Below are 19,973 nucleotides of genomic sequence, written 5' to 3'. Positions count from 1 at the left end.
AGTTACGCGTGATCCTGTTGAAGACTCTGGAAGGGAATTTCGTGTATGGAAAGGAAGCTGTCTCGGGTTACTATGCTGTTGATTTTCCCTGCAACTGTAGAAGGAAGGTGGGTTTTTGTTTCTTCGGTAGCGTGAGTGCGTGCAGGTGTGTGTGCATGGTGTGTTTCCGTAACTTCTCTACCAGTACAGATGGACAAAAGAATCTGAATTTCCAAAGCCAACAAAAAAAATATATGGTCTATTTTCCTCATCCCTGGAAGCCTGACTCCTGTTCATAATCCCATCCCATCATTTGTAAACTAATTGGAAAATGAAATTCAAATAGCTGTTCTTGAAAGAAAGAATACATTTACATCTCCCTAATGGCCTGCAAGTCCCTTATTATGCTACATATCTGCGTAATTAGTTTAATTATAACTAAATAACACTTGCATTAATTATATTTTTAACCTTGATTATTTTTAATGTTAATTGCATATTGGTATTCAAGGAATCAAATGGGTAATTAGAACACAATGGAATCCTTAACTACATAGAGAGCCACTGTGTATCTTCCTGCCTATGAAGCTCATAACTTACCCACAGCTAACTGGAACACAGCGACACCATCGTTCATTATTTTGAGGTCCCCTTTGTGTGTTTTCTGAGGTTCTATTATCAGGAACAGAGCTGTTTTCTTTTCTTGTTTAATTTATTAATGTCTATGAATGCGTGTCCTCCAATTTGAGAATAGGTCTAGAATTTCATAACTGACCATTATAATTTGGTTTAAATTATCTTGAGCTCCTGGTCCAAGGCCAGTGGTCACAGATGGAAAGACCCCAGGCCAACGATCAGCGTATGCATGTTGGAACTGGACTGCGCTTGGTCAGAACGTAGGCTTCCTAGTTTGTCACAGTCCCCAGCCCTCCCTATTGCCTCGTTTGTGACACCATCGGATATGTAGGTGGATTGTTTGTGGCCTCTCTAGACAGAATAAATGCTAATCACAGTAATTACAAAGTACTGTGACTCTAGTGTTCCCCAAGCATCACACTTGGCATTTGTGATCTCATCTGATGGTTGTGATAGCCTGGGGAGGGGGACCTCATCCTGACCGACCTAACCCCAGGTGCAGAAGTCGGGACTTCTGGAAAGGGGCAGAGAATTTGAATCCAAGTTTTCAACATAGAAGTTGCCAGATCGCTTGCTGTTGGAATTCAGGCCAGTGATTGTCACCAGAGTAGCCAGAGGACTCGGGCACTGCCTCAGAGCCAACCGATGCTGGCCTGGCCCTTCCTGGAAGCAGATCAGACTCTGGAAGTTTCCAGAGGGATAACTTGCACAGCCTCACAATGGGGCAGTCCTGGCTGCGAGGGACAGACAGTCTCCGTGAGGCTCAGGTGTGGTTCTGTTAGCTCTTGGACCGGCCAGCCCTCCGCACTCTGTGTGTCACACGAGTTCATCAATGTCGAGTTGCTAGCAGCCTTGTGTCTGTCAGGCTGTGCCAGCTTTGTGCTGGTCCTGCTGACTGATGATTACCCACAGGTAGATATCTACAGGGTGATAGGAAACTGAGCAAACTCCAAACCCTGTTAGCTTGTTTCCTTTCAGTTCACCTCTCTTACCTGCTCTTGATCTGTTCTTTTAAAAGATTTTTCTATTTATCTTAGAGAGCACGAGCAGGGGGAGGGGCAGAGGGAGAGGGAGATGAGCCAACTCCCCAGGACCCTGGGGTGAGCTGAAACCAACAGTCGGATGCTTAACTGAATGAGCCCACCTGGGTGCCCCTGCCTGTTCTTGATCCTGCTTCTTACTTCCCGTAATCGGTAAGACTTTCACTCTGATCCCAGCAACATGATTGTGTATATATAATACACACACACACACACAGACATATATATATATATGATATATACACATATATGTGTGTGTGTATATACGTGTATGTATAAAGTATTTCTTTCAAAAAGAGCTTTTATATGGCAAAATTTTAGCTTTCTCAGACATATATACACTCACATTATAGTATTTATCTGAATTTGTATTGGTCATATATGTGTGTGTGTATATAGATGTGTATGTGTGTGTATTGTTATATATTATAATACATATATACATATACCTACAGTACATATATAATACATATAAATAATTATATGTCATCTTTTTGGTGAAACACCAACACTTTAATTTGCACTTTAGAAAGCAAACAGGCTGCCCACAAGGAATGGTCAGAGATCTTGAAGTATAGCTCCTTGATTCATCTGTGTAAATCATTTTCCTGGCCACTGTAGGGAACTTTTAACTTCTCTTTCAGAAACTTCACAACTTCACGTATTTCAAGATGCTTCTAACTTAGTAATGATGTTACTAAACTTCCCTGAGGCCATTACGTAATATTTCTCATAGAAAACCACGATGCTTCTCAAGCAGAACTATTAAGAAGATACTCATACCTGGACATTTTGTAGGAAAACTGCAGAATCCAAATATACAGATAAGATCTTAAGGAAAGAAGAGAGAAAAAGGACCATAAAGAAGTAAAATTAGGCTTGTGTGTGTTCAAAACAGCAACCACTAACCATCTGTGGCTTTGAAACTTCATAATTTTTTTTTTTAATTTATCTGAGGGTGAGGGGCAGAGGGAGAGGGAATTCCGAGCAGACTCCGTGCTGAGCCTGGAACCTGACACGGGGCTCGGTCCCAGGACCCTGCGATCCTGACTTGAGCTGTAATCAAGAGTCAGACGCTGAGCTGACTGAGCCCCCCGGGTGCCTCTAAGCTTCCACTCAAATACATTCACTTATAAATCCAAGTCAGTGGCACGAGCAGGGGAGTATATGAGTTTAACAGTGTCTGTTTCAGTCAGATACAGAACACTTCCACGGTTGCAGGAGGTTCCCTTGAGCTTGTGCTGAATTAAACCAAAGACCAAGTTCTCAGCAGCAAGAATATAAACAGAAAGGACAGAATGGCAGCGTGCAGGAAGGAGCTGGAAGAAAGCCTCGGCAGGTGGTCAGTAGCTGTCCCTGAGTAGGGACTATGGATAATTTTTATTTGTTCCTTGTTCGCTCCTTTCCTTTCCATATCTTGTATTATGATCATGTGTTAAATTGTCAGGCAATTAAATAATAAATACTAGAAAAACTCTTTTAAGGCACAGGCATTCTCAGGGCACCTGGGTGGTTCAGTTGGTTGATTGTCTGCCTTCGGCTCAGGTCATGATCTCAGGGTCCTGGGATCGAGCCCTGCATTGGGCTTCCTGCTCAGCGGGGAGTCTGCTTCTCCCTCTCCCTTTGCCCCTCCCACTGCTTGTGCTCACTCTTTCTCTTTCTCTCAAATAAATAAAATTTTTAAAAAGGCAGGCGTTCTTGTCACATGTCAGACCAACATTTTTGGAGTCTGTTACATTTTAATGCATGTAATTGGGGCAGACCTTTCTTCTCTGCCCTCCCCCATTGGCTTCCTTCCGTCTTGAGTGATGCTATCAGAATTCTCGGGAGCAATAACTATTAGGCACTAACATACCATCACATTGCCAGGTGTTCTGGGTATCACACTTAGGAACTTGTACACACATTACTGTGCTTCATTTAAACCACCGTAATACCAATATTACAAAAGAGGCATAGGACTCATTATTGCTTATAAAAGCCTGATTTTTCTTTAGACTAACTTGAGTCCCAGATCAGAGTCATTTAAACCATAACCTCACCAACTAGGAATTACTTGAAAATTCGTTTCTCTCCCATTTTAAATTAAATGGTGATTTACAATACTGATGTCATTTACAATGAAGGGAAAACATCTATAATCTTATACGAAGTGATTTTTATTCTTATAGTCCCAGTTTTGAAAAAAAAATTCTATCATCTATCCATATCTATCCTCTATCATGTGCATATGCATTATATATGTATCTATCAATAATTTATATGTACCCATCTATCATGTATGTGTTATGCATGTGTGTATCTATCATGTCTCTCATGTATCTGTCATGTCTCCATCATCTCTGACTTACCTGTCCTGCACACAGACATACACACACTACATAAAGACACATTGCTGCTACAATTGTATTAACCGTTCACTCGTTTCATCCAGCTTTCCAGTTTTCACATCATATCAGGGGTGTTTATCATTCGTGTTCCGCACTTTCCATACTGATGCCCTTCTACTATTTCACTGGATTTCTACATCTGCACGTACTGAGCCATTTCTCTATCATACAATTATATTCTTTTTTTTTTTTAACTCTAATCTCATTATTATTTTTAAAGATTTATTTATTTATTTATTTGAGAGAGAGAGAAAGCAGGGAGGAGGGGCAGAGGGAGAGAGAGAATCTTAATCAGGCTCCATGCCCAGCTCAGAGCCCAATGCAGGGCTCAATCTCATGACCCTGAGATCATGACCTGAGCTGAAATGGAGTCAGACACTTAACTGACTGAGCCATGCAGGCACCACAACACAATTGTATTCTTGAATTTTCCTTTCTTGAAGCAAAGTGTCTCTTGGATCCAACCTTCCTATTCTGTAAGAGACAGTGGTGTCTGTTGTGTGGAGAACCTAGACATGGCGGAGGGCACAGACCAACCATCAACACTGACGTCATTGGGCAGGCCAGATTATCACTGTTCACTGATGGTGTCCAGGAGATACGTGGTGCCTTCTGCCTCAGGCTTCCCAGGGGAGGGGGATACCCTGAGTTCAGAGTGTAAAAGCTTGGTTCTGTACACATTACCTGTCCACATTTACTGCATGTCTGCTAACATGTTACCTTAGATGGGTCTATGCTATTCGGGGTGTCATTCTGACACCCCGGCCAACAGAGCTGTTGCACCACTAGAGCTGAGAGTTTCATCCATTCATCTGTGCATTCATCCATTCATTCATTTGTTTTTGAGAGAGAGAGTTTGAGGAGGGAGGGAGGGGCAGAGGGAGAAGAGAGAGAGAATCCTAAGCAGGCTCCATGCTCGGCTCAGCACAGAGCCCCATGCAGGGCTCAGTCCTATGACCCTGGGATCATGACCTGAGCTGAAACCAAGTGTCGGATGCTTAACTGACTGAGCCACCCAGGCTCCCGCCTGCACCCCCCCCCGCCGTCATTTCCTTTGTTAATGGAAAATTCCTTCAGTATGTGGAGAACTGCTGACCTCTCACATGTAGTGTGAGGCGTAATTTATTATTTCTGCACCGGGGCTGTATCCTACGCTAACACACATCTTTCTGTGTTTCTATACTGACCTACCACTGGAATTAAATCATCTTGGGTTATCTGTTTGTTTCATTACAAAGTGATATTAGAAAAACTCTGAAAACCCCCGGCAGAGAATGTCCCTCAGCATTTTGTTCATTAAAGGATAATGTTCACTGAAGACGAATATCGGGGCTATTGCTTCCTTTCATAAACATTTAAACACAAAAGCTAGGATGAGGTCTTCATCAATTTACAATCCTTTTTCCCTGAGGTTATTCTAACATGGGACCCTATTTTCTTTAATGAATAAAATAGGCTGCTGGGGGTCAGGCTTGGTAGGAATACCAACTTGATACATTTGATTTCCTTTGTCCAAAGATTGGCAGAAGCAATCGCAAACTTAGAGGTTATCTATCGAGCTGTGTGAAAGTTTTAACATGAGATTTTAATGTTAAAATCTGTTTGTGGGAGTGCCTGGGTGGCTCAATGGGTTAAGCCACTGCCTTCGGCTCAGGTCATGGTCTCAGGGTCCTGGGGTTGAGCCCTGCTTTGGGCTTTCTGCTCAGCGGGGAGCCTGCTTCCCCCTCTCTCTCTGCCCGGTGCTCTGCCTACTTGTGATCTCTCTCTGTCAAATTAAAAAAAAAAATCAGTTTGTATATTTTCTAAGTTCATTAGCTCTCCATAAAAGTCCCCTGTATACACCGTTCTCCTGTGGGTGCCCTCCCTGCATGGGAGCCAAGCCTTCCTCAGCATCACATACAATTTCTGATGCCCATCATGTTCTCTGTGTTCCTTTTTTGACCCTATTTCTATATTCCCCATGTACCTTTTATATCTGGTGAGCTCCAGCTGTCCATCAGAGTCAAGCACAAACAAGTCTATGGCCACCCATTGGGAAGATAGAATTATTCTCATTCCGTCCCAAGCAACACTTGACCATATTACCATTGACATATCCTGTCACATTGTGTCTCATTTTTCATCGGTAAGTTTGTTGGATCATGAGCTCTCTAAACAGGTACCTAGTAGTTCCTCAATAAATGCTCAACCCCTTTTATGGGTGAAGAGCTGAAGGTCAGGCCGGTGAAACCCTTGCCTTGGTCACAGAGTGTGGGGTTAGTGGTGACTGTCTTCTCAGTCCCAGCACTCATTCCCTTCCTCCTTCTCTTTAACATCTGTGGGTGAAAGTAAAAGGAAAATGCCAGATGTGGTGGGGCTGATGGTCTGACTCACTCAGGTATGGCTTTGACAGGATGATGCTACGATTGGTTGAGAAAGTGAGTGGTCATTGACCTGGCGTACCTATGGCTGAACAACCCTAGACTGTGTGGACATCAGTATTTATTTCTTACGCTGGTTGGAAAGACTTGGTTTCTCACAGGAATGATACTTGTAAATATGGTTGATATCTGCACTTGAATTTCCCATATCACTTATGAGTACAGATGGTAAAATCTGTGGTGTGTGTGTGTGTGTGTGTGTGTGTGTGTGTGTGTGTGTAGGTTTAAACCCAGGGAATGGACTTATTCTAGCCTTTAGAAGATGAGGTAAAAACATCTTACTGACCCATGTTTAGGAAAGAAAACAATATGGAGACATGATATTCTTTCTGAAATGACGTGCAGCCAGCATGGAGGGTGCAGATCCAGTTACTGGCTTTGTTCATGGGCTCAGAAGCTTCTCCCAACACATGGCTCCTGTCCAAGAGCCAACGAGCAGCTCATGGACAGTCCAGTTACTCAGGAACCGGTTGTGAAAACAGCCCTGAACCTGGCGAAGGCTCTGGGGGACCATAGTGGGTAGACCCTGGGGTGATGTGTGGACAGTGGCCATAAAGCATCAAGCAGTTTGAAGGCAGACAGGTTTAAAAATCTGACTCGGGGGGCACCTGGGTGGCTCAGTGGGTTAAACCCTCTGCCTTCGGCTCAGGTCATGGTCCCAGGGTCCTGGGATCGAGCCCCGCATCGGGCTCTCTGCTCAGCGGGGAGACTGCTTCCTCCTCTCTCTCTGCCTGCCTCTCTGCCTGCCTCTCTGCCTACTTCTGATTTCTGTCTGTCAAATAAATAAATAAATAAAATCTGACTCGGAAGGAAAGCTGTTCTGTGTTGGCTCTTTTTATAACTCACTCTGGCGCCTTACAGACTGCTGATAATATAAAGGGAATTAAATGCGTGAAGTGAGAGGTAGAACCCAGGCAAAGTTTTCCTGAATATTGAAACACTGGCTTGGCAGAGACCTCTCAAAAGGCTCAAAACATTCTATTTAATTTTCAGAATTCCTTGCTGGGTTACATCATTAAATAAAGAAAGCGGGGGAAAAAGCTGGTCAGCTCACATCCTGATAAAAGCCACTTGGAGTTCATTTTTATGTCAGATCCTCGCTTGAAAAATGTCTTGCCTTTCCAAGAGGTGCAGAAGCATAAAGCATACAGAACGTTGTGACCTCCTTTATCGGGTGCGGATAACCAACACCTGGGGGTGTGCAAACCATGAGATAGAGCAGAGCGTTTTCTAATAACATAAATGTGATTGACAGTGGGCTTGATGTACACAATGGTTCGTTAGCATCACTCCCAGACAGGCTGAGATTTTAACCACAGGCTCATCTTCTAGGTCAGGTGGGGTGAACTCTGGCTTAGATGTTAGCCTCTGGCCTCATCCCATAGCGTCATTGTCGTGTGACCTTTTCTATGCAGATTTCCACAGGGCTGTGCCCTCTTGGTGTCTCCATCTGGATTATAACAAATCACCACTGAAATGGGTCCTGTTCACCTAAATTCTGAGGTATCGATCGATCTCTCTAGACAATTCTTTTCTCCTACATGTTGATAAAGTATTTTAGCTACTCACAGAACAGCAGGTATTTGGGTTAACAAAACAGACCTAGAGAGGCCACAGGATGCTTTGACTTAATGTGTCTTTAATGCTATTTGAAGACCTAGCCCCACTTTGGTTCAGGAGCCCCAGGCTCCTTTCTGCAGACATTCTACCAAACTACCCACAGCAGTGGATGCCATTCTTAATAAATGCCAGATGTCCTATGTGTAAGATTTGAGCAAGGCAGTGTCCATTAACTCAGAGCAAATGCAAACGTTTTTACTTGCAGGGCCAACAGAAGATGTTCTGCCCTGACAGTAGAGGAAAGGGCTCTTCATTCCACACCAGTGTGAAATCTTGTCCTTAATTTAAAAATGTCACTCCCGGGGGCACCTGAGTGGTTCAGGTCATGATCCCAGGGTCCTGAGATGGAGCCCCGCATCAGGCTCCTGCTCAGCGGGAAGCCTGCTTTTCCCTCTTCCACTCCCCTGGCTTGTGTTCCCACTCTTGCTGTGTCTCTGTCAAATAAACAAAATCTTAAAATAAAATAAAAATGTCACTCCCATGTCCCTCGAATTTAGGCCGCCATTAGGGTCCTGGGTGATGAGTAGTTCTGAAGACAGAAGGACGATCGATCGTGCTCTTTCTGTTGTTAAATTCCCGCATCCCCAGCTGCCATTACTAACCTGTTCTGCATCTCAGAGACCCCAGCCGGGAAGGAGTAAACATGGGTGTGAGCATTGCGGAGGCAGGAGGGGCCTTGGGGCCACTGAGCAGTGAGAAGAAGCATTTAAATAGATCTCCGACATCTTTAAATGGCTTGTACTGTTTACATAGAAGTTTCGGGGCACCTGGGTGACTCAGTCTGTTAATCATCCGTCTTTGGCTTAGGATGTGAACCCAGGGTCCTGGGACCAAGCCCTGTATCAGGCTCCCTGTTCAGCGGGGAGTCTATTTCTCCCTCTGCTGCTGCTCCCCCTGCCCTACTCATGTGCTCTCTCCCTCTTTCTCTCTCTCTCTCAAATAAATAAAATCCTTAAAAATAAATAAATAAATCTAAATTGCATACATTTAAATTGTCATAGAGCTAGTTAGTTGATTGGGGCAGGGCTGTTAAGAGACCAGGAAAACTCATTCCAGCAGAACCCAGATAAACATATTTCCCTGCTGAAACTGGTGCAAGGAGTTTTTATAAGTTAACACGTGCAGATGAGCCATTTTTAAAATGTGAACTTTACATGGAGATGTAGAATAGCTAAAAATCAGAAGTACGAGGCTGGATGAATTTTTATTGTGATAGTCCATGCACATGAGCTTCCCCAGGACAGAGACCATGCCGGGACCCAGAAGCCCCGTCATGGATGGTCTCAGTCGAGAAGCGTCCACACGGCAGATGAGCACTGTGCTGATGTCCATCATCATAGATTAGCCTGTTTGTAAACTGGATTTAAGTGGAATCATACGGGGACGCCCGGGGGGCTCAGTCAGTTAAGCCTCTGACTATAGCTCAGGTTTTGATCTTGGGATCCTGGGATTGAACCTCTCATCCAGCTCCCTGCTCACAGGGGAGTCTGCTTCTCCCTCTGCCCCTCCCCCTACTCGTGGAATCTCTCTCTCTCTCTCTCTCTCACTAAAAAATAAATAAAATCTTACAGAAAAAGGAACCATGCAGTTTCTACTCCATGGTGAGTGTCTTCTCTGTGGCAGCAACACGTTTGTGAAATAAAGCTGCACTGTTCGTGCTGTAATAGTTTGTTTATTTGGGTTAGTAGTGGCAGATACGTGCTATGGGTGTTCTAGAACATTCGTTGGTGAACCCATGAAGATACTTATGTTGTGTGCATATTAAGGAATAAAATGGCTTCCAGATGGCATGTGCCTTTTAGCTGTCATAGACCATGACATATGCTGACAAACTTCTGTTTGAGGTAGAATTCATGCACCGTAATATTCACACTAAATGCAACAATCCGGTGGATTTCAGTGTAGTCACAAAACTGTGCAACTGTCTCCAGGGTGTAATTCCCTAAAATTTTCGTTGCTTTGAGAGGAGACCTTGTCCCATGAGCAATCATTCCCTACTTCCCCATCCCCAAGCCTTTGCCCAAAGTTAATTTCATTTCTGTCTCTCAGATCATGCCTATTTTGGACATTTCATAAAAATGGACTCATACTTGGGGCGCCTGGGTGGCTCAGTGAGTTAAAGCCTCTGCCTTGGGCTCAGGTCATGATCTCAGGGTCCTGGGATCGAGCCTTGCATCGGGCTCTCTGCTCAGAGGGGAGCCTGCTTCCTCCTCTCTCTCTGCCTGCCTCTCTGCCTGCTTGTGATCTCTGTCAAACAAATAAATAAAATCTTTAAAGAAAAATGGACTCGTACAACCCGATTTGTGTTTCTCTTCTTTTGCTTGGCGTATTGTTTTCAAAGTTTATCTGTGTTATAGCACGTGTTAGTACTTTGTTTCCATGACCGAACAATGTTCAGTTGAATGAATGTCTCAAATTTTCTCCATCCGTTCCTCAATGGAGGAACATTAGGGCGTTTCTGCTGTTTCACTACTCTGGGTCATGCTGTCACAAACATGGAATGTGTGAGTTTTTTGGTGGCTGTATGTTTTCAGATCTTTTGAGTGGCTAGCTGGGAGTCATCCTGGGTCACATACAGCAGATAAATCAGCGGAGCAGCTGAGAACACAAGCTGTTTTTTAAAGCAGTTGCACTATTTTATATCCCTAATGGTAGTGCACTAAGGTTAGAATGTTTCCACGCCCTCCCAATCATGTATTCTGTCCCTTCACACCTAGCAGGTATGAAGCGGTACTTCACTGTGGGTTTGATTTACATTTCCCTAATGACTAGTGGTGCCAATCATATTTTTTTCTATGCTTATTGACTATTTGTATATCTTTGGAGGAATCTATATTCAGATACTTTGCCCATTTAAAAAGTTGGGTTACTTGCAATTTATTCATAAGTTGTAGGCATTACTTGTATATTCCAGAACAAGTACATTCTTAGATATATGATTTACCAAAAAATCCACCATTTGTATGAGCTGCGTTTTTATATTTTTTGAGGGTTTTTAATTTTTAAAAATTTATTATTACTTTTTGTAGCTTCAATTTTTTATTTATTCCACTTACTTAACATACAGCATAATATTTGTTTCAGAGTGGAAGTTAGGGATTCATCTTTTACGGACAACAGCCAGTGCTCATTGCAACATGCGTCTCCTTAATGCCCATCCCCCCACTCCCCTCCCCTCCGGCAACCCTCAGGTTGTTCTCTATTGTTAAGAGTCTATTTCCTGGTTTTTCTCTCTCTCTTTTTTCTCTCAATGTTCATCAGTTTTGTTTCTTAAATTCCGCATAAGAGTGAAATCAACTGATTTTTGTCTTTCTCTGACTTATTTTACTTACCATAATACACTGTAGCTCCATCCGTATCATTTTAAGTGGCGAGATTTCATTCTTTTCCGCGGCTGGGCATACCCCCCACATCTTCTTCACCCATTCATCAGTCCATGGACATTTGGGCTCTGTCCATAGTTTGGCTATTGTGGACATCGCTGCTATAAACATAGGGGCACAGGAGCCCCTTCAAATCAGTATTTCTATATCCTTTGGGTGAATTCCCAGTAGTGTGATGCTGGGTCGTAGGGTAGCTCTATTTTCAACTTCCTGGGGAACCTCCATGCTATTTCTAGAGCGGCTGCACCAGCATGCATTCCACCCATAGGGCGAGAGGCTTCCCATTTCTCTGCATCCTTGTCAACACCTGTTATGTCTTGTGTTGTTGATTTTAGCCATTCTGACAGGTGTGAGGTGGACTCTCATGGTGCTTTTGTTTTGCATTTCCCTGATGATGAGTGACATTGAGCATCTATTCATGGGTCTGCTGGCCGTCTGAGGGTCTTATTTGAAATAAAAAGCCTACTCAGGTCCTCTGCCAATTCTTAGTTGGATTATTTGGATTTTCTGATATTGAGTTATAAAAATTCTTTATATATTTTGGATCCTAACCCTTTATTGGATATGTCATTTGCAAGTATCTTTTCCTATTCACTAGGTTGCTTTTTGTTTTGTTCAATATTTCCTTTGCTGTTGAAAAGCTTTTTATTTTGGTGTAGTCCCAGTAGTTTGGTTTTGCCTTTGTTTCCTTTCCTGTATGTGTCAGAGTTTTTTTTCTTCTCAAGGACGATATATATTCATCAGTGGACACTGGGCTATTTGCTGTTTGACTGTTGTGAGTAATCCTTCTGTGAGCACTGACGCATGTATTGATGTATGAATGTATATTACTGCTTTCAGTTCTTTTGAGTATATACCCAGAAGTAGAATCACTGAATCATATGGCCAATGTTTATTGTTTTTTACTTTTCTTGTAGAAATGCCATATTGTTTTCCATAGCACCTGCACTATTTGATATCTAAACAAAAGTGTGCAAGGGTTTCAGTTTTTCCGTATCCTACCAATACTTATTACTTTTTGTGTCTTTTTTTCATAACCAATTCTTGCCTTGTACAAGAATGAGTGAACAACTAAACAGGTACAACACGACTGTTATTGTACAAAAACTGGAACGGAGAAGAAGGAGTAGAACTGTGAAAATGATATATGGACTTATGAAATTTTAAGAAACTACTAAAACATAATATACTTAGGATTTGAAAAAGGAAAGTTCTATAACACAAAGGGGAAAATGTTTCATGACAGAAGCCCCCATTGAACTTTAAAGAGAAAAGAATATGGACATGATATGGACTGTATAAAGGAGTAAAAGTACACAGTGGGGCACCTGGGTGGCTCGGTTGGGTAAGTGTCCAGCTCTTGGCCTGGCTCAGCTTGTGATCTCAGGGTGGTGAAATTGGGCCCCGTGTTGGGGGTCTCTGCTCAGCGGGGAGTCAGCTTCTCCCTCTCCCTCTGCCGATCCGCTCTGCTCATGTTGTCTCTCTCTGTTTCTCTAATAAATAAATGAAATCTTAAAAAAAATACAAGTAAAATAAAAGTTCATTGAATTGATGAGTAAGCGAGAGGTAGATTACATAGGGAATGGAGAGAGATATTTAAAATGTGGTTCTTTGTGTGTCAGAGGCAGACAGCCTAGGAACAACGAAACACAACCCTAGTGGAAGAGTTACTGATGCTGGACTGTGGTCCAGCAGGTCAAGGGTTTGGAAATCCTCCTTCACATTTTTGCAACAGGAAAATAACTGAATAAACCAAAAATAAGCAACTCTTCTTAGATTCGTCAGACCGTTGAGGTCACAGAGCACTCTTCAGCCTGCCCACACGAAGAGGCTGACCAGTAGATTCACAGCGTCCTGACTCACCAGGGGAACCAGCATCAGTAGGAACCCTTAAGCTCTAACTGATGAGTTGCTACAAGTTCAGTGTGGGTTCCCTTGAGAGATGAAGACACCCAGTGAGCCTGGTCTCAGGCCTGTGCACTTTTGTGAGTTTTATTTCCCAGAGTCTCATGAGGTTGCCACTGTGTTGTAGAAAAATCTCTTGGTGCTCCTGTGGGGGAGAAGAGTAATCATTTTGAAATATGCCCAAAGACCTCTGTTCTTCCTAATAGGAAATATTTTTACTAGACCGTAACCAGTGGGGATTTTAGCAGCGCCTACCCAGCCTAGGGGAAGGGCAACACCCCACACCAGTCCTCGTGAGCCCTTGATGTGGGGGAAGGAAATGCCCAGCTCAGGTTCACTAAAATACTGATTTCTTTTCTTTTCCTTTTTTTTTAATTAACTTTTTTTCAGTGTTCCAAGATTCATTGTTTATGCACCACACCCAGTGCTCCATGCAATATGTGCCTTCCTTAATACCCACCACCAGGATCACCATCCCCACACGCTCCTCCCCTCCAAAACCCTCGGTTTGTTTCTCAGAGTCCACAGTCTCTCATGGTTTGTCTCCCCCTCCGATTTCCCCCAGTTCACTTCTCTCCATCTTCCCATGTCCCCCATGTTATCCCTTATGCTCCACAAGTGAAACCATATGATAATTGACTCTCATTGCTTCACTTATTTTCACTCAGACAATCTCCTTCAGTCCCGTCCATGTTGATAGAAAAGTTGAGTATTCATCTCAAAGCCACATGGAGATACCACCTTACACCAGTTAGATGGCCAAAATCAACAAGACAGTAAACAATGTGTGTTGAAGAGGATGTAGAGAAAGGGGAACCCTCTTACACTGTTGGTGGAAATGCAAGTTGGTGCAGCCACTCTGGAAAACAGTGCAGAAATTCCTTAAGAAATTAAAATAAAATACTGGGGGCGCCTGGGTGGCTCAGCTCAGGTCGTGATCCTGGGGTCCTGGGATCGAGCCCCACATCGGGCTCTCTGCTCAGCAGGGGGCCTGCTTCCTCATCTCTCTCTGCCTGCCTCTCTGCCTATTTGTGATGTCTGTCTGTCAAATAAATAAATAAAATCTTAAAATAAAATAAAATACTGATTTGTAAAGATAGGCTTATAAACACTTCCCTTCCACACACCCCTCCCCACCTCCTCAGTAAGGCTTCTGTATGGTAACAGGGAATCACAGCTCAAAGAAGTGACATCCAGACTCTGTTTACGATGAAGTCTGCAGGAAGCTCAAAGACAACAGTCGAGATAAAAACAGGACACCTGAGGAGATTTACCCTCTGATATCTCATCTACAGAAAATGATAATTACAAATTAACTCCAAGCTGGATAAATGTACCTTCACAAGAAAGACACATCTACCTAAATTTCTTTTTTTATTTTTTTAAGACTTACCTATTTATTTCAGAGAGAGAAAGAGAGAGAAAGAGAGAGAGCGTGCATGTGAGTGAGGGGAGGGGCAGACAGAGAGGGAGACAAGCAGACGCCCTGCTGAGTGGGGAGCCCGATGTGGAGCTTCATTCCAGGACACTGAGATCATGACCTGAGTTGACATCAAGAGTCAGAGGCTTAACCAACTGAGCCACCCAGGCACCCTGTACCTAAATTTCTTTTTATCTGATAAATAATGTCCAATTTTCCACCAAAAGATTACAAGGCACCCTGAAAGACAAAAAACACATTCCATAGAGACAAAACGAGTGTTAAAACCAGACTCTAATATGGCAGATGGTGCAGTATCAGATTGGGAATTTAAAATAACTCTGATTGATGTGCTAAGGACTGTAATGGGAAAAGTAGACACTGTGCAAGAACAAATGGGTAATGTTAGCAGAAAGATGGACACTGTTTAAGAAGAAACATGCTAGGGGCGCCTGGGTGGCTCAGTTGTTAAGCTTCTGCCTTCAGCTCAGGTCATGATCCCAGCATCCTGGGATTGAACCCTGCACTGGGCTCCCTGCTTGATGGGAAGCCTGCTTCTCCCTCTCCCACTTCCCCTGCTGTGTTCTCTCTCTGTCAAATAAATAAATAAAATCTTAAAAAAAAGAAGAAAAATGCTAGAAATCAAAAGAAACACTGTCAGAGAGAAGAATGAGAATAAAAAGAATGAGAGAAGGAAGAACGCCCCTGATGGGCTCATCCGTTGACTCGACACAGTGGAGAAAAGAATCAGTGAACTTGCAGATAGATTAAGAGAAAAAAAAAGAAAAGATGAAACAAAGTATCGGGGAATCGTGATAGTTACAGCACCTGACATGCAAACATAATGGTGATACCAGCAGGATTACAAGAGAAAGGGACAGAAGAAATATTTGAATAATGATGGCATTTTTCCCCCTAAAATGTATGATGGATCACAAAGTGCAGATGAAGATGTTTACAAAACACCAAATAAGAGGAACACCAAAAACCTACACTTAATCATATGATATTCAAGCTGTAAAAAGTCAACGACCGATTCTTTTTTTTTTTTTAAGATTTTATTTATTTATTTGACAGATAGATCACAAGTAGGCAGAGAGGCAGGCAGAGAGAGGGGGAAGCAGGCTCCCTGCTGAGCAGAGGGTCCGACATGGGGCTCGATCCCAGGACCCTGAGATCATGACGTGAGCCGAAGGCAGAGGCTTTAACCCACTGAGCCACCCAGGCGCCCCTCAAAGACTGATTCTTGAAGGAAGCTGACATGGGGGACAGATAACCTTACCTACAGAGACAGAGATAAATACGACATTGGACTTCTCAGAAACCATGAAAGAAGGAAGACAGGGAATGGAATATTAAAGCTTTCAGATAAAAATAACCACACACTAGAATTCTGAATCCAATGAAATTATCTTTCAAAGGTGAAGGAGAAATGAAAACAGAAGGCATGTGTCACCAGCAGACCTGTCTTGCAAGAAATGTTGAAAGAAGGAAAATAATAGAGGTCACAAAGCCAGATTTGCATGAAGAATGGATGAACATTAGAGAAAGAATAATTGAAGACCTTTTACATTTATCATTTCTAATCCATCATACAAGTAATAGTTTGTTTAAAATCATAACAGCAACATTGTATTCAGTTCTTATAGCTTATGGCTGAGTGACAGGAATGGTGGTAATCCTATGTGGGAAGGGAAGGAGGAATTGAGAACACTCTGTTATTACAATATTTCCACTTTATTAATATTTTTTTTTTGCAAATGGATTTGGAATGGTTGTGAATGTATATTATGAACTCTGGAACAACCGCGAACAAATTTAAAAAGAAGTATAATGGATATTCTAAGAGAGGAGAGAAAATGAAATTGCATAGAATGCTCAACTAAAACCAGACAAGGCAGAAAAAGAAAGGGAAGAGAAGCAAGGGGACCGAATAGAAAGTTGTTACAAACATAGCAGATGGGACACCTGAGTGGCTCAGTCGGTTAAGCATCTGACTCTTGGTCTCGGCTCAGGTCTTGATCTCAGGGTCGTGAGAGTGAGCCCCATGTCGGGGTCCACACTCAACGCAGAGTATTCCTGGGATTCTTTCCATCCCTCTGCCCTGCCCCCCTACTCTCCCACTGTAAATAAGAATAAATAACTAAATAAATAACTAAATAAAATCTTTAAGAAATCCAAATGGCGCCTGGGTGGTTCAGTGGGTTCAACCTCTGCCTTCAGCTCAGGTCATGATTCTGGGGTCCTGGGATCAAGCCCCGCATCAGGCTCTTTCCTCAGCAGGGAGCCTGCTCCCCCCCGCCCCCCCCTGCCTGCCTCCCTGCCTACTTGTGATCTCTGTCTGTCAAATAAATAAATAAAATATTTTTAAAAATGTTAAAAATATCCAAATATGTAATGGGGAAAAGAAAGATCCATCGTGCTGACTTAATTAAAAGAAAGTTCAAGGCGCCACAATAAATTTGAGATAGAGCAGACTTAAGGGAAAAAAAAAAAAAAAAGGTCAGGAGTAAAGGGAGATATTACAGAATGACAAAGGAGCCAATTCTCTGCAGGATGTGTGAGAGGTGAGAGGTGAGTCAGGGTGTGGGAACTTCGCGCACTTTCTGTGCAACTTTCCTGTAGACCGAGGCTGCTCTAACAGCCAGAACTCTATTCATTACCAAGACGATTACCCCCTCTTCCTTTTTTAAAATCTTGTTTCTCCCCCTCCTCCTTTTAAAAATTTTTATTTATTTATTTATTTATTTATTTAGTCTTATTTTCCCCCTCTTCCTTCTTTATGTGCTTCTTTTCTCTTGTGCCTCATGGTCACGGAATGAAAAAATGCGGTAGACTTCCAGGTGCGGGGCGGAGTTATCGGAACTGGTCCGTTCGTTAATGCGGGGACTGCTGTAACACGCGGACTTCTGTTTTATAAAACAGCAGTGGCGCTTTAAAAAAAAATAACGGCTGTGTGCATGTCTACCATAAAAGGAAAGAGACATGCGGAGTGACAGAAACCGCTCGCAGAAGTCGTACCCTACGTTGTTCAGTTTCTGCAAACTGCCCAGAATAGACCAATCCACAGACACAAAAGCCGATGGGTGGTTGCCAGAGGCTGGGGGACGGTGACCAGTTTCTGGGTGTGGGGTTTCCTTTTGTGGGGTCAAAAGTGTCACGGACCTGGATGGTGGTGATGGGGGCCCAACATCCTGAATGCCCTTTGTACTGCTGACTTTTATACCTTATGATTGCTAAAATGATAAATTTTATATGATGTATATTTTAGCACCATGGAAAATAAAAGGTGGAATACAAAAAAGAAAACAAAACAAAAAACTAATGGAGTAAAATTTTTCCAGAGGCAGTGGTTCAAAACAAAGCCTGACACTTGTACAGGCGATCCTTGAACAGCTAGGGTCTGATGGTTTCGGGATCCCGTAGATGGAGATGCTTGCTTTTCAGTAAATCCAGGACTGTGAATGTATTTTCTCTTCCTCATGATTTTCTTAGCAGCCTTTTCTTTTCTCTAGCTTATTTTATTTATTTATTTTAAGATTTCATTTATTTATTTGAGAGAGAAAGTGAGCACGAGTGCGGGGAGGGACTGAGGGAGAAGCAGATTCCCCACTGAGCAGGGAGCCCGACACAGGGCTCGATCCCGGGACCCTGAGATCATGACATGAGATCATGAAGGCATAGGCTTCACCGGCTGAGCTCTCCAGGCACCCCAGTTCACTTTATTTTAAGGATACAGCATATACTACCTATAACATACAAAATGTGTGCTTGTTATTGATAACACTTTCTGCCAATATAGGTTGTCAGTAGTTCGGTTTTGGGGAGTCACATTTATACGTGGATTTTCTCTAGCCTGGCGGTCAGCGCCCCCAACTCCCTGTGTTGCTCAAGGGTCAGATGCTTAACCAAGATGCCGCTGCGTATGTTTTTCTTTAGCATAAAAACCAATGGTGAACTTCGCATGGATGAGCCGGGTCGAAGAAATGGGTGTTTGTCTGGGGAGCCGGATTTTCTGGGCTGTATTGCTGTTTCTCTTTGCAGAGAGGTCGTGGATCTGGCTTCAGCGGGTGCCGCCGGCGTTCGCATTGGCTACTGTCCGCAGCAGGATGCCCTGGACGAGCTCCTCACCGGCTGGGAACACCTTCAGTATTACTGCTGCCTCCGGGGGATTCCCAAGCTGAGCATCCCTCATGTAAGACTCCCTGGACTCTTCCAGAAGAGGGTCCTGCTAAGGACCCTCCAGTGGCTTGGAGGGTCCTCCACTTGGTCAACTCCTCCAGTCCCAACAGAGCTCTCTGACCCCTTGGGAAGGAACCATGATAAACCACATAATGTACCTGAAAGATGTTTCCAATTTGATTACACGGAAGGAAACACAGTAACGGTGTTAATGTGGCATTTAATCCGGTATTTAAAATAGATGTGAGAGGGGAAGTGGCTTGGGGTTAAAGCTAACATTGTTTGCAACTTTGTTTCCTCTCCAAGCTCGTTTTGCATTTACCGGCTGTTAGTTTTATTTAGGAGCGAACATCCTAGACCCTCCCTGTGGCTTTCAGGGAAGGGCTCAGGCTGCCTGTGGAATGGGGTGGGTTGTTGGAAGGATTTCCCGGTGAGTGGGCTGACACCTGCCCGCCCGGCTCCTTCCCCGGGTGGCCTCTGGAGGATGGAGAGGTGGCAGAAACTGCAGACTGCCCCCCTCCTCTGTCTCTGTGGGGCTGGGGGTGGGCAGAGTCATGAAAAAGCCAGAGGCAGCTGCCGTCCCCCTGCTATGAGTGGGGGGTCAGCCAAGCAGAGCTGACAGCCTTGACCGGCAGCTCAGAGGACGTGCCAAGGGCTAGCCACTGGAAGGGCAGGTGCTGGGGGCACGGCTTTACCTTTTCTGCCCCTTGTAAAGATTCTGGAATGCTCTTTGCATTTCTGGATTCTGAACAAGGAACAGAAAAAGTGGCTTATGTGGTGCATTTTCAATGAGATTCTGCAGGAAAGGGAGCGTCCCAGAATTCACGGGAGACACAACTAACAGCCTCACCTTCACTGGCTCATGAAAATTCATTCCATGTGCTGGTGTGTAATGTTTCTTCAGCCTTCATTTCTTATTGATGCTCTGTAACTTAAGCGCAAGTAAAACAGAAACCCTCCTCGTCCTCGGAGGGCCCCACTTCCTTCCCCCGACCTCC

The 19,973-nt window shown here is 43.6% G+C and overlaps 1 protein-coding gene across 1 annotated transcript in view; it reads left to right on the top strand.

Annotated features, from left to right (window-relative positions):
• LOC111157011 (ATP binding cassette subfamily A member 13) overlaps positions 1 to 19,973 on the top strand; it is a 326,661-nt gene that overhangs the window by 273,427 nt on the left and 33,261 nt on the right. The window contains exon 60 of the mRNA XM_022518213.1: positions 18,838 to 18,988. Coding sequence (XP_022373921.1) covers positions 18,838 to 18,988 — 151 coding nt within the window. The remainder of the gene's footprint in view (positions 1 to 18,837; positions 18,989 to 19,973) is intronic.

Source organism: Enhydra lutris, unplaced genomic scaffold (assembly GCF_002288905.1).
Source record: "Enhydra lutris kenyoni isolate GAN:26980312 unplaced genomic scaffold, ASM228890v2 scaffoldscaffold51, whole genome shotgun sequence".
In the NCBI taxonomy this organism is placed as follows: Eukaryota; Metazoa; Chordata; class Mammalia; order Carnivora; family Mustelidae; genus Enhydra; species Enhydra lutris.
The sequence above is the reverse complement of the archived record's forward strand: the minus strand, read 5'-3'. Positions and strand labels throughout refer to the sequence as shown.